Below are 15,469 nucleotides of genomic sequence, written 5' to 3'. Positions count from 1 at the left end.
TTTTGGGAGGGAAACAGTGATAATGTCACAGAACTAGCAGCTGGCGGAATTTAAATTCAATTAATAAATCTGGAAAATAAAGCTAGTCTCAAACTATTACTGATTGTTGTAAAGAAAAACTATCTGCATCACGAATGTTCTTTAGGGAAGGAAATCTGCCATCCTTATCTGGTTTGACCGACATGTGACTCCAAATCGACAATAATCTGGTTCACTCTTAACTACCCTCTGAAATGGTCTAATAGCCACTCAGTTCAAGGGCAGTTAGGGGTGGGCAACAAATGCTGGCCTTGCCAGTGATGCCCACATGACATGAGAGAATTTTTAAAAATAGGTAATTCCCAATGCTGTACCCACAAACAGTGACCGCTCATTTGTACCCAACCTTTCATCCACTATATCTGAGGAGAAAACATATAGCAGGTTAACCTTGAGGTTATATGTGTATATGTATTAAAGACTATATCAACCTCATGATTAGAATTGGATATCATTCAGCCATTTTCCAATTCAGGTCATGTTTTGTTTCAGGTTCAGTCAGGTTCTTACTTCTATTCAATACAGGGTTTTCAGTTCTGAAGTTTTTTTGTTTACAAGATTAATGGGGTTGTGACTATGATACATCCTTTACAACACAATGGGGCTTTTGGAAAAACACATACTTCTTTATAATGCACAATATGCTTTGCTCCCAAGGGCTGTGCTGTAACAATGGTGATTTTTGAGGTCATGTGGCTCAGAGTGATTATACTAAAAATAGTCAAGCAATGGTAAACCAGCATCTCTACATGGTTAGCAAAATAATTGGTAGCGCTCAGAATATTTACTCAGAATTGCTGCAAAGGAAAACTTTCAGACAAGGTGCTGGGAAAAGTCAGATTGGATTAAAGGTGGACATCAGAAAGGATGCCAACTAGAAAATCTTCTTCACAGGTCCCTCTCTGTTTTTTTGTATCCCCCAGCAGATTTGTGGGTTGGGGGGTGGTGGGGTACTGGGGGCAGAGGAGGTAGGAAACAGGAGGTGTAGGAAGTTTCCAAGTCGTGATTCTCCAACCATCATGAGCACAGGGTATGTCTGATGGACCAGTGGTCTTTTCCTGTCCGTGATTGATTCACAGTTATATGAAGCTTCCAGAAACAAGAGAGGTAGTGGGCTCTCTGCCTCACTTTCCTATGTGGGTGTGATGCTCTAGCATGTGAACTCTGAAACTAGTTTGTGCTTGGGGTGGAGTTCTGCTGTACATCACAAAAATAATTTACAAAGCACTTTTTAAATATATATATATATATGTATATATGTCTGCGTGTATGCGTGTCTGTGTGTGCACTTGTGTGTGTATCAATCTATATGGTGAGCAATGGAATAAAGGACTCAACTCCATCTGGCGCCACGTTATGTCCAAGAGATAACATCTCCCATGTTAATAAGTCGCAAGATTAGGTATAGCTCCTTCCAGTTATGCTCTTCCTCCAAGCAAACCAAGTGGTCGTTTCATATTCCGGGTACAAAAAGAACATGTATTATTTTCACAGCAATGTCGCTGAGGTCAGGTCATAGGATTAGACCCAAGATTTTCATAAAATGGAATTAAATAAAAGCAGTGAAAAATTACCATTATGCGGGGAATGACGAGTATAAACTCTGGAGCTGTTTTCTTTTCATTGGTGTCAGGGATGTGGATGTGGCTGTTTCCCAAAACCTGGATTCCAATCAATACACATAACTAACATATCAAGATGTACCCGCACCCTCCTACTGTAGCTCCGTCTCAGTTTTTTCATTCGACTTTCCTTCATTACTGTGGACTTGAGTTAGCAAGCGCTTGTCACACATGCACATTGCATCCATGTTCAATCTAATATGAATAGGTTGAACCTTGGCCTTTGCTGAGATTTCAACTGAGCTAGCAATAGGGGCATTCAACTTGACTTTAGCACTCCTCACCAAGAAGGGGGGAAATGTCAGGACTCCTGTACCTCATCACAAGTGTGTGTGCTTGCCAGGGAAGACCATTATTGGACATGGCTGTGAAGTCTCATGTGGTTACATAGGAACAGGAGTAGGTCATTCAGCCCCTCAAACCTGTTCGGCCATTCAGATAATCATGGGTGATCTGTATCTTAACTCCACTTAACAAGCCTTGGATCCGTAACACTTAATACCATTACCTAACAAAATCTACTAATCTCAGTTTTAAAATTTTCAATTGACCACCTCCTGGCCTCAATAATTTTTTGAGGGAGATAGTTACAGATTTCCATGACCCTTTGTCTGAAGAAGTGCTTCCTGGAATCACCTAGGAATGGCTTCGCTCTAACTTTAACATTAAGTCCCCTTGGTTCTGGGATCTTCCATGACAGAAAATAATTCTCTTTCTACAATATCGAATCCCTCGCAAACACCTCAAACAGATCTTATGTACTCAAGGAATACAACCTGCCCTCATAATTTACCTGTTTTAACCCCGATGGTAAAGTAGCCCGACAGTACTCCCTGTCCAAACTCTTGGGTGGAGAACTTTAAGATCCTCACTTTTATTTACATATTCCTCCACCCCACCCTATCTCCATTATACCTCACCTCCAATTCTGGCCTCTTGCATGTCACCGATTTCAATTGCTGCACGCTTGGCAGTTGTGCCGTCAGCTCCTTAGATCCTGACGTTTTGGAATTCTCTCCCTGAAACTTTCCGCCTCCCTCGCTCTCGCTCCATCTTTAGGACACTCATTGAAATCTCCCTCTTTAACCAAGCCTTTGGTAACCTGTCCCAATGTCTCCTTATGTGACTTGGTGTCAAATTTTGTTCAGTAACACCCCTGTGAAATACGCTGGGGTTTTACAACATGGTAAAGGTGCTATATAGTACAAGTTGTCACTGATGCTGTATCAAGGGCTGGAGGCTTGTCAGGAATGTTCCCCAAAACTGAGTCAGCGCTGAATTGGTGAGGGAGAAGCTGGGTTGGAGAAACAGCAACAGGAGTTAAACAGAAAATAAAACAGTGAATAGCTGCTTATCTTTCATGCAGTACATATAATGGTAATTTTTTTCTCTGCTGTCTTCATATGGAGTTTACAAAATTCTTATTTCTACTCCCCTGAGCTGACCTAGAGTTAGCAGGAAACAATAGGTTATATCCCTGTCCTGACAAGGTGAACAGAAGTGTAAACCAGTCATTTGTCATGTGCCATGTACTTTGAACATAACATTTGGCCATTTAGTCTGCAGAGTCTGGAGCTAACTCATAGCACAGACAGCAAATCCCAGCTGTTAGTGTTATTAATCTGCTGCTATAACTGTAGTAACGAGGAGGGCCTGTATTGCTGTCAGATGAAATATTCCTTCTTGCCTTCACTAATGGAGTCCTGGTAATTGGCATTGTTCTTCAGTGTGGTGTCGGCATTCTCAGCATATTCTGCTCCCTTTGTTTCGTTGGTGCGGTACGTGCCTTTGTGTCTGTATAACAAGCGTCCCATTACAGCAACGACACAGAGGACGACAAAGATCACCACTGCTATCACGCCTGTGAATTTTACAGAGAGAAGTGTTAATAAAGAGGAAGCAGCCACTTGTACAACAGAGACTATATGTTGAGAGCACCACAACAACAGCTACCTGGATTTAGACAACATCTTTAACATAGTAAAACATCTCAAGGCGTTTCACAGGAGTATTGACACCGAGCCATACAAGGAGATATTGGCGCTGCTGACCAAAGCTTGCTCAAAGAAGTAGGTTTTAATGAGCATCTTAAAGGAGGAGAGAGAGGTAAAGAGGTAGAGAGGTTTAGAAAGGGAATTCAAGAGCTTAGTGCCGAGCGAATTGAATCTACAAATTCCGATAGAGGGTGAAGGAAATCTGGGATGCACAAGGTTAGGATTGGAGGAACGCCAAGTTATTGAAGGGTCGTTGGTCTGGAAGAGGTTCCAGAAATAAATGGAGAGTCCAACTATGCAGGAAATTGAACGCAAGGATTTATACAAGTTGAGATGTTGCTGGACTGGAAATCAATGTGGGTCAGCAAACACAGGGATGATGGATGAATGGGGCCTTGTGTGAATAAAGGTATGGCAGCAGAATTTTGGATAAATCAGCACAGAGATACAATGCACACAGCTGTCTGATGTGAAAAATAACACGAGGAGGAAAAATGTCCAGGAACCTAATTCTTATTCAGACCCCTCTCAAAGTGTATAGATTAAAAAAATATTTGCAGGAAATCTGTTTAATGTTATGCTAAAAGTTTCAATTCTACTATCTTCAGGGAAACCCTAATGTGCGTCCTCCCTCTCTGCTAGGCTGCTCTGGTAACATTCCCATAGGTTTAAGGAATGGTTTTATGTAAAACAAGGCAACAACTGCAGGTCAACCAGAGGGCTAAACTGGACCACAGGAACTTAGGAATTGTGAGATGAAAATAGACTGAGGTTCATTGAGTTCACCTTCTGGTAGCTGCACAATACAATGCTAATGGAGTTGGTGGCCAAACATCATTCAATCTCTTTCAATAAGCCTATAACAACGCAGACACGGGCATCACTGGTTGGGAAATTGCCACTTCCAGCTGATAATATGGGCAATGCAGAAAGTGGTCAAGGGTGGAGGGTCTAACTCCAAGCTCTGCATCTGTCTGGGTAATAAAACTGGGTGTCGACTTTCCATTGGTTTCTGTTAATTACATCAGCCATATCTGGTCAGAATTGAACCTGCGCAAAAGATCAGGGAATGATAAATGTAAGTGAGCTGTGTCCAAAGCTACTGCTTAAGATCCACACCATCAAAGTTAGGCTCCATCCTCAAAACTGGTCATGGCCCCAAGCCAAAATTTCGAGATTACATAGGTTCGGGAAGGCTCTTCAAATTGGACTCATTTATTTAAGCGCATGACACATTTTCATGTCAAAAACATTGTTGATTTATTAGGAAGTGAACTGTTTCAAAACAATGAATCTATTGGATGGTTCAGTGTAATTTTCTTTAAGCCATTTTGAGTGATTTTAGATCAGGTTACTCACAGTGTGGAGGAAATGCTTATTTGTGCGTCTAAGCCTTGATGGGTGAAATTTAATGCTTGTGACTGTGGGCCCATCCACCGGCTGGAGATGTGGTCATTCCATCCCTTCCCCCACCACCCCCTGCAGCCAACCACCCCAATTTACTGCCAATCAGGCATTCAACTGGTTGGAATTGGTGCTGGGAGTGGGGGCGACTGCCGGTACTGCACATGGCCCAGGTTGCAGGGTCACTGCTGGAGCCTGGGTTGAAGGTAGGTTAGGTGAGCTCACCAGGGCTAGTTGTGGGGGGGGGGGAGGGTTCGGTGGTGAGGGAGTGAGGGAGGGTTAGTATCTAGGGCAGACGAGGGGTCTTGAGCCGTGGGTGGTCCATGCGTCCAGTGGGTTCCGTTGTTGGGCATGGAAGTCAAAGAAGAAGGGGGCGACCCTCACCAGGCTGCAGGCAACCTGTCAAGGTTTAGGTGGCAGGTTGCCCACATGGCGTGACCTGCTACCCCATTCTCCCTCCCCCACACCAACATCTCACTGGCTGAATACTCTTAAGGGTCTCAGTTGGCTTAAGGGAATCTCACTTTGGGTCCATTTCAGGATGATGGCGTGATAGTCTCCTCTCTCTTCAGGCTGTGGCGGGGGGGTGGGGGGGGGGGTCCAATGAAAAATGGGCTTCAAGCTGCTTACTTCAAATTGCCCCAGGATTGTCCTGATGTATCCAGGAATTAAAGGTTAATCTCCCGGAGAGTAATCTGATGACAGCAAAATCTGAGGGAAAAAGTATTAGGGCAAATAATAAAATCACGTGTTTTCTTTGTACGCTTTGGTTAACTGATTATAACTGATTATATGGAGATGAGGGTTTGGTGACTGGGCAAGGCAAGAGGTCATGTGGTGAGCCTTTCTTCTGCTTCTTCTTTAGTTGTGTGGCAATCCTAAGTGACTACAGGACAACCTTGACTATAACGTGGTGCAACCAGGGAGCCATTCACCAATTGCCCTTCCAAGGATACTTTGGGCAGAACTTTTAGGTGGGCACGTGGCATCGATTGGCGGGTCTGGGATTGGACAGGCAATGAACCGCTGACCACGGTTGGCACCCCACCCCCCACCCCCGCCACGATTTCACACCGACTGGCCAATTAACGGCCATGGAGCGTGAAGGACGTGCTGAAATGCTCAGTGCTGCCAGGGTGTGAGCAGGAGGAGGGCGGGCGCTGACATAAGTGTAAGCATGGGCGAGCGCTGAAGGAAAGCTCCCCCCAAAAGGCAGAGAGCTGCCTCAAGGAGCTGAAGACTTGAAAACAATGAAAGGAAGTTCGTAAAATCCGGAATAAAAACGTCCAAGCATCGCAATCAGTCCACCTGAGCAAATAGATGATAAAAATGCGGTCCACAGATTTTAATTTTTTTTTGTGTTTAACAATGGAAACCTCATCCCGCCCTTGGATGCACTTCCGACTTTTGCGTGCGCCCGCTGACCGACATACCGCATGGGCACGGGATGATGTTGGGACGCTCGCCCAATGTCATCCCATGCAATTTCGCGTCCAATCGGGTCGGGCGCATGCCCGCAACGCCCAGCTTAAAATTCTGCCCCTCGTGCGGGAAGTCGAATAGGTCACACACTGGTGCGCATCAGCAACAACAACTTGCATTTATTAACGTCCCTCGTGGAAAAGCTGTCCCATGCTTTTTTACAAAGGGGCAGTTGGCAGGGAGGGTGTGGGGGGGTGGGGGGGAAGGGAGAGGAGAGTTGGAAATATAACAGATAAATTAAGTAAAGTGGTAGATGCTGAGAAATAGCGAGAAAGTAGGAGGGGTGATCGGGAGCTTGGCTGGAAATTTTACCTCACTGTTGTTGGGCTTGAGGTTCACTATGGGCTGGATTTTACAGCCCTCTGCCAGCGTGTTTGTAGGCTGTGGAGGGGGCTTATAAAATGCAGCGCATGGCCTGCCCACTGCCTTCTCACCTGCCAATTACCTGACAAACTTTATGCTGTTGGGGGGGTGTGGGGTGGATATATTGGCAACTGCTCGTCTTTGGGCCTTACGACGCTCTTTATTGGCCAATTAATGGCCACTGAGCGCCTCATCTTGGCCTTGCTGCTATTTTACCAGTGGCGGGATAGGCCCAGGCCAAGTGGGTGGCCTGGCAATTTTTATTGGGTGAGCTGGTGTTGAGAATCACCCTTTGGGGTGTCCCCAGTGCCTATCGGAGACAAATTCCCCTCCCCCTGACAAGGTCATAACTCTAGCCCCCAACCCCCCCCCCCACCACCTTCAACCATCGGCCCCAGCCTTCTGAACCCAGAACCTCCACCTCCCTCAACGCCCACCCCCCACCCCCCCCCCCCCCCCCCCCCCCCCCCCCCCCCACCGCCCCAACTCCATCATTGGGGCCTGCCAGCCAGGCCCCGCCGAAAGCCTGGACTTAGCTGAGGTCTGAACTCCATAACTCTTCTACCTCGCCCAGTCCCGCCCATACTCCCAGCATTGGCTCTGCTCGAACCTGCTGGTGCTGGGGCTGCAGAGCGGTCAGACAATTGAATTGGCCTGCAGCTCTCTTAAGGCAGGGCTTCCTCCTCAGATGAGGTGTGGGAGTCTCGCCGTCAGCTAGTTAACCCCTCTCCAAGCATAAAATGGCTGCGGGGGGAGGGGGGGATGTTGGAAAAGGAGGGGGCTGGGTGGGGATCAGAGCACCCCAGAAAATCTAACTCTGTATGGCTCCAAAATCAAGTGTATGACTAGGAGTAGCCAACTCTGATTTCCATCAATTACAGGCTCGCTCTTTAACTCTGTGACGAAAATGCCTTGCACCAACTGCGAGATCGATGATTGGGGAACCCAGTGCACGCTGGTCCGGTCTTACCTCCAATGACTGCTGAGTCACTCCTTATTGCATTTGTTTGGAGCTTGCCCTCCTCAATTGCCCCAGGGTGATCTGCAACATAAAACAATGTTTCCATGACAGCAAGAAAGGATTGTAACTCTAACACGGAGATGAAGCCTTCTGATATGGTCATGTCAGGTTTCCTTTGTCAGACCCCTAACTGGAGCATTGCATTCATCCCTTGGCATGAAATCTCAGAAAAGAAATATTGGCTTATGAAGGGGGTTATAGACCAGGTTAAAAGGGGATAAATTATGAGGACAAGTTGCTTAAACTCACCAAGGATCCTTGGACAACACCTTCCAAACTCGCAGCCTCCAACGCCTAGAAGGATAAGGGCAGCAGATGGGGGAACACCACCACCTGCAAGTTTCCCTCCAAGTCACACACCATCCTGACTTGGAGCTATATCGCCATTCCTTGCAGTCCCTGGATCAAAATCCTCAACCTCAATTCCTAACAGCACTGTAGGTGTACCTGCACTAGATGGGCTGCACATTCTGAAATCCACACTCAGTGCCATGCGCCGCCATATGAACACACTCGACCTCTCCCTCCAGCAGCACCGCCGTACCCTTTTTCAAAGCTGCGCGTGCCCCCAGTTTCATTTTATCCTTCGGCTCATCCGACGCCTCAACAAGAAACTTTTTCTCTTTCTCTCAAGTGCTAAGGAACACAAGCTACAACAACTCATCGACACCAACACCCATCTAGGACCCCCCACCCCTGCCTGTTCCTCCGTCCCCACCCTTTCTTCCAATCCCAACCCCAGCCGTGTATTCACTATACCCCCTGACCTTCCCCTCTCCGATGCTGAACGTTCAGTGCTCAGCAAAGGACTTCGTTTCATACCCTTACGCCCTCACCTCAATGAATTTCGGGCTCGGCATGATACTGAACTCTTCTTCCGCCGTCTTCGTCTCCGGGCTCACTTCTTTGGGCAGGAGTCCTCTCCCAGTTCAACGGATCCTTTTACCCATCTCCAATATTCTCCCTCCACCTGGACCCCTCCCTCTGGATTCTTACCTTCTCTCGATCTTTTCATTGAGAACTGTCGCCGCGACATTAGTCATCTCAATTTCTCTGCTCCTCTCACCCATTCTAACCTGTCTCTCTCTGAACTTACTGCACTCCATTCTCTCAGGTCCAACCCTGACATTGTCATCAAACCCGCTGACAAGGGTGGTGCCGTTGTTGTCTGGCGCACTGACCTCTACCTCGCGGAGGCTGAGCGTCAACTCGCAGACACTTCCTCCTACCTCTCCCTGGACCATGACCCCACCACTGAACATCAAGCCATTGTTTCCAGGACTGTCACTGACCTCATCTCCTCTGGGGATCTCCCTCCCACAGCTTCCAACCTGATAGTCACCCAACCTCGGACGGCCCGCTTCTATCTCCTACCCAAAATCCACAAACAGAACTGCCCCGGTAGACCGATCGTCTCAGCTTGCTCCTGGCCACAGAACTCATTTCTCGTTATCTTGACTCCCTTCTCTCTCCCCTTGTCCAGTCCCTTCCCACCTACATCCGTGATTCCTCTGACACCTTACGTCACATCAACAATTTCCAGTTCCCTGGCCCCAACCGCTTACTCTTCACCATGGACGTCCAATCCCTCTACACCTCCATCCCCCACCAGGATGGTCTGAGGGCCCTTAGCTTCTTCCTCGAACAGAGGCCCGAACAATCCCCATCCACCACTACTCTCCTCCGTCTGGCTGAACTTGTTCTCACACTGAACAATTTCTCCTTCAACTCCTCTCACTTCCTCCAAATAAAAGGTGTGGCTATGGGTACCCGCATGGGCCCCAGCTATGCCTGTCTCTTTATGGGGTATGTGGAACATTCCTTGTTGCAGTCCTACTCCGGCCCCCTTCCACAACTCTTTCTCCGGTACATCGATGATTACTTCGGTGCCGCTTCATGCTCTCGTCAGGACTTGGAAAAATTTATTAATTTTGCTTCCAATCTCCACCCCTCCATCATTTTCACGTGGTCCATCTCTGACACTTCCCTTCCCACAGCTATCTCGACTACAGCTCCTCACACCCTGCTTCCTGTAAGGACTCCATCCCATTCTCTCAATTCCTTCGCCTCCGTCGCATCTGTTCCGATGATGCTACATTCAAAAACAGTTCCTCTGACATGTCCTCCTTCTTCCTTAACCGAGGTTTTCCACCCACGGTCGTTGACAGGGCCCTCAACCGTGTCCGGCCCATCTCCCGCGCATCCGCCCTCACGCCTTCTCCTCACTCCCAGAAACATGATAGGGTCCCCCTTGTCCTCACTTATCACCCCACCAGCCTCCGCATTCAAAGGATCATCCTCCGCCATTTCCGCCAACTCCAGCATGATGCCACCACCAAACACATCTTCCCTTCTCCCCCCTTATCGGCATTCCGTAGGGATCGCTCCCTCCGGGACACCCTGGTCCACTCCTCCATCACCCCCTACTCCTCAACCCCCTCCTATGGCACCACCCCATGCTCACGCAAAAAATGCAATACCTGCCCCTTCACTTCCTCTCTCCTCACCGTCCAAGGACCCAAACACTCCTTTCAAGTGAAGCAGCATTTCACTTGCATTTCCCCCAACTTAGTCTACTGCATCCGTTGCTCCCAATGTGGTCTCCTCTACATTGGAGAGACCAAACGTAAACTGGGCGACCGCTTTGCAGAACACCTGCGGTCTGTCCGCAAGAATGACCCAAACCTCCCTGTCGCTTGCCATTTCAACACTCCACCCTGCTCTCTTGCCCACATGTCTGTCCTTGGCTTGCTGCATTGTTCCAGTGAAGCCCAACGCAAACTGGAGGAACAACACCTCATCTTCCGACTAGGGACTTTACAGCCTTCTGGACTGAATATTGAATTCAACAACTTTAGGTCGTAAGCTCCCTCCCCCATCCCCACCCCCTTTCTGTTTCCCCCTTCCCTTTTTTTTCCAATAAATTATAAAGATTTTCCTTTTCCCACCTATTTCCATTATATATAAAAAAAACCACTAGAGCTATACCTTGAGTGCCCTACCATCCATTCTTAATTAGCACATTCGTTTAGATAATATCACCAGCTTTAATTTTAACACCTATGTGTTCTATTGCACTATTGTCGTTGACATCTTTTGATGATCTGCTTCTATCACTGCTTGTTTGTCCCTACAACCACACACCCCCACCCCCCTCCACCTCTTTGTCTCTCTATCTCTCCGCCCCCCACACACACACCTTAAACCAGCTTATATTTCAACTCTTTCTTGGACTCGAACGCAAGTTCTGTCGAAGGGTCTTGAGGACTCGAAACGTCAACTCTTTTCTTCTCCGCCGATGCTGCCAGACCTGCTGAGTTTTTCCAGGTAATTCTGTTTTTGATTTAAAGAAGGCTGTTCACCACCACCCTCTCAAGTGCAATGAGGAGTGGCTCAACAAATGCTGGACTTGCCAGCGATGTCCGCATCCCAGGGATGAATAAAAAACAAACTTGGCTTCTTTTCCTTTGAGTTTAAAAGTTTGAGATTCTGGTTGAGGTGTGTCAAACAACAAATTGATTCAATAAGGTTAATACGGAGAAGCCATTTCCTGTAGCTGGGGAATCCAGAACAAGGCAGCACAAGTTTAAAATCAGAGCTTGGTCATTTGAGACCTGGCTGGAACATACAAAACATAAGATTGACAGATTTGTTTTAGGCAAGGCTTATGAAGCAAAGACGGGTAAGTGGAGTTGAGGTATAAATCAGCCATGATCTAAATGAATGGTGGAACAGGCTGGAGGGATTGGATGGTTTTGTTCTTCCATTTTCAACTCTGCCTCTGGTTCTTTTTCGGACTGCTGAAGTAATATTTGGGGCGGCCGATTAACTCAGTTAGCTAGCGCGTGGATCAGGTTAACACCAATGGCACAAGGCTCAATCTCTGCTCTGGCTGAGGTAGACTCGGGGCCTGCCTCCGCACCAAACCCATAGCAAAAAATCACGGCACTTTGCCGTGATTCGGCAAATAATTGCTGAGGGCCCTGTGCCTTTAGGCGGAGAACTGAAAGAGAGCATAAGAAGAATGAAATAATTGCATTTGTATAGCACCTATCATGTCCTCTGGGAGTATCAAAGTCCTTTACAGCCAATAGATTGATTTTATTTTCCCTACTTACATTTGATGTCTGTGGGAGCCTTCTGTGCGCAAACTGGCTGCCACTTCAAAAAATACTTCATTGGCTGCAGTGTGCTTTAGCATGTCTTGAGGTCATAAAAGGCGCTATACAAATGAAACTTCTTTCTTTCCTCCTGTGCTGTACTGAGAAAATGTCAAACAGGTATTGTATTTAAATCTCTTAAACATTGTTTTAAACTATGACAAAGGCTTCAAGGTGGCGTTCCTTTCCAAATAATAATTTCTTAACTATTTTTATTCAACTGGCCACTTTCTTGGGCGTTAGCTGTTAACTCACAGGCTAATTCATGGAAAATGTTGCTAAAAGTTGAATTCTCTTTGAAGCAGAAATGGGAAGAACGGATAAAATGTCAGCATTCTGCCCTACGAACCACTAAACACTCTGGTAGTCCGCATCGCAGACCTGTGGAAAAGCAAACTGCTGTTTTGCCTTTCATAATTTTATGAAAAAAAAAGGAGCACAGGGATTAATTACAGTAATCAAGCTGTTTATTTTTCTTCTTCAAGGCTAGTGCAAAGATACAGGTAATGCTGTCAAGGCACATAGCTGTCATTGTCTCCAATTAATCATACAGTGTGCAACAGGACTGACATTGTTATGTTACAGCACCTTTCATGACCTCAGGACTCCCCTAAGAGCTTTACAGTCAATGGAATACTTTGTAAAGTGTACTCATGCTTGGGATGTAGGAAACATGGTGGCCAGTTTGCGCACAGCAAGCCCCCTCCCCCCCCACAAACAATAAACCAAACGGGCAGAATATTGCTGCAGGGGTGGGCCCGACACGCATAAAATGACAATGAGATGACGTTGGGCGTGCGTCTCGATGTCACTGTGCGTCATTTCGATATTGCGTTCGGTGGGCGTGCGCCGGAAGCGGCTGTGTGCCCGCCGGACTGTCAACGGCTTATTAAAGCCATTAAGAAAGCAATTTGCCTTGACAACAATTCTGCCCGTCCAACCTTAAGGTTGGGGGGGGGGTGGGGAGGCAGGCGAAGAGGCCAAGTGGCCTTTGCGTTTCCCAGGAAACCTCATCCACGAGCGGGATGAAGTTTCCTGAAGGTTTTACAAAATTAATAAATGAATTTTGTCAACTTCACAAACATGTCCCAGCTCATGTGACACTGTCACATGAGGGGACATGTTTAAATAATTTGTTTTACTTTACTTTTAACAACTTTTATTGTCCACCTAATCTCTCTGTGCCTCAGGGAGATTTCGGCTCTCTTTCACGCCCACGCACGAAAGAGGGCAGGCCCCGACTCTCCCTCCTTCCCCCGCCCGCACAGGTAGCGCTGAGCGCCACCGGCCGTGCGTCACGCTGGGTGGGCCTTAATTGGCCTGCCCACGTAAAATGGCGGCGCACAGCCGATCGCGGGGGGGGGGGGTCAATCGCTTCCACGCCACCCCCCTGCCTGCTCTCGCCCAGCCCACCTGCCGTAGGCAAGATTCTACCCAATGATCAGATAATCTCTTTTAGGAGCTGATTGAAAGAAAATTGTTGGCAAAGCCAACTCCCTTGCTCTTCTTTGAACAGCGCAATGGGATCTTTTCCTTTAAGTGCATCTGAGAGAGCAGACAGGGACTTTGTTTAACATCTCATATGGACGGCAGCATCTTGAACGGCGCAGCACTGGAGTGTCAGCCTAGATGCTGAGCTCAAGCCTCCGGAGTGAGACTTGGAACGCACGACCTTCTGAATCAAAGAGGAGAATGATAACATTCACTGAGCCACAGCAAACATCTTGGTGAAGAAAATGAATGACCTCAAATATCCATCGCGTTGCCCATCTTCCTGTAATATAACGCCACCTTTAATGCCCATCCAGACATATGAATAAGGGCCCGAATTTTAGCTTTGGCAGGTGGGCGCGATCGGCGGGTCCGGGAGGAGCCGGGAAACAAGCCCCCGACCGCCGTCACCACCCGAACACGTTTTCGCGCTGGCTAGCCAGTAAATGTCCACTCGGCATGAAACCCACGCTGAAAAGCTCAGCGTTGCCGGGGTGTGGGCGAGAAGAGGGCGGGCGACGACCTTTCCGCGGGGCGCGGGTGAGCGCTGCGAGAAAGTTCCCCGAAGGCAGGCGGCTGCTTCAGTGAGGCTTCGACCTGGAAATGTTCAAATAAAGGCTTTAAAAGCTGCAAAAAAAAAAAATCCATGCATCACAATCAATCACCTGAAAACATTGCTGATTAAAAATGCTGTCCACGGACATCTATTTTTATTCTATTTCATAACGGAAATCTCATCCCGCCCTTGGATGAGGTTTGATGGAAAATGCGAAGGCCGCCTGGCCGATTGGCACGTCCGCCAACCGTAAGGCCACGGAAAATCGGAGACAATTGAGCCGTTAACGGGTTTAGTTACCCTCTTCGTTGTCAGCAGGCGCGCTTCCAACTTTAGCACGTTCCCACTGAGCGAGGTGCTGCGTGTATGCGTGATGACATCGGGGCACTTGCCCAACGCCTTCTCATGCGATTTTACGCCCGATCGGGTCAGGCGTGAGCCCATCCGTGGGACGGAAAATTCAGCCCAAGGTTTCCACTTCAAATCTCAACCAAAATATGACACCTCTCTCAATGCAACACTCTCAGAGAGCTGCACTGGGTTGGGGGGTGTAGCTTGGATTATGTTCTCCTTGTTAAACCAACAGCCTTTTGACTCAGAAGTGAGGCCTCCTATGAACGGATGCGAGCTGACACCAGGGCATGGCATGGGGACCTGAATCCGCAAGTCTTACCCCCCCCCCCCATATCTGGCAACTGGCGGGGGAGAGGGAGGGTGGGATGTATCTCGCACATGCGCGGTTCATGAAGGCAGTGTGCGATTAACGAATTTGTGGAAAACACAAATTCTAAAACTACTGGAGTTCTTTGAAGAGGTCAGGTACCCTTTTGGGATTTTTAAGAGTAGTCATTTGTGTGCATAAAAGGTGGATAAGGTTTGCGGAGCTTTGAAGCTGTCAAGTTATTTAAATACTCTGCTCTTTAAATTTTGAATAAAAGCAAATAGCTGTGTCACTCAGTTAAACAAAAGTCGGGTGGAATTTTATGGTCCTCCCATTGTCAGGATTTTCTAGCCCTGCAGAAGTCAATGGACTTTTGAACGGCTGCATTTTATGGCCCCACCTCCACTGTGTCGAGGCTATAAAATTCCGCCGGTGGTGTTTGCAATGTCAATAAATATTTGTTGACATAATTCTGGGGGTTATCATTATAGTATTAGTACTGTTTGACTGTTTCTACAATCTACCATTATCACAGTTGGAGGGGGGGGGTGGGGGTGGGGGGCACATCAGTAAATTCACAGTTTAATTGACAGCTGGGCTATGAATACAGATGTTTGTTTTTATAAGGGATTAAGTATTTGAAGGTAATTAAATGCATTGAATCGACTTTTATCAA

The 15,469-nt window shown here is 47.4% G+C and overlaps 1 protein-coding gene across 1 annotated transcript in view; it reads right to left on the bottom strand.

Moving 5' to 3' along the window:
- Window positions 1-3,066: 3,066 nt before the first annotated feature.
- LOC121285105 (contactin-associated protein-like 5) overlaps window positions 3,067-15,469 on the bottom strand; it is an 834,028-nt gene continuing 821,625 nt past the window's right edge. The window contains exons 23-24 of the mRNA XM_041201256.1: window positions 7,875-7,946; window positions 3,067-3,522 (exon numbers count right to left, since the gene is read on the bottom strand). Of these exons, the coding sequence (XP_041057190.1) occupies window positions 3,326-3,522; window positions 7,875-7,946 (269 nt within the window). The 3' untranslated portion in view covers window positions 3,067-3,325. The remainder of the gene's footprint in view (window positions 3,523-7,874; window positions 7,947-15,469) is intronic.

This window comes from Carcharodon carcharias, chromosome 12, assembly GCF_017639515.1.
Source record: "Carcharodon carcharias isolate sCarCar2 chromosome 12, sCarCar2.pri, whole genome shotgun sequence".
NCBI classification, from domain to species: Eukaryota; Metazoa; Chordata; class Chondrichthyes; order Lamniformes; family Lamnidae; genus Carcharodon; species Carcharodon carcharias.
Note: the sequence above shows the minus strand (reverse complement) of the source record. Positions and strands in the feature narration are given on the sequence as shown.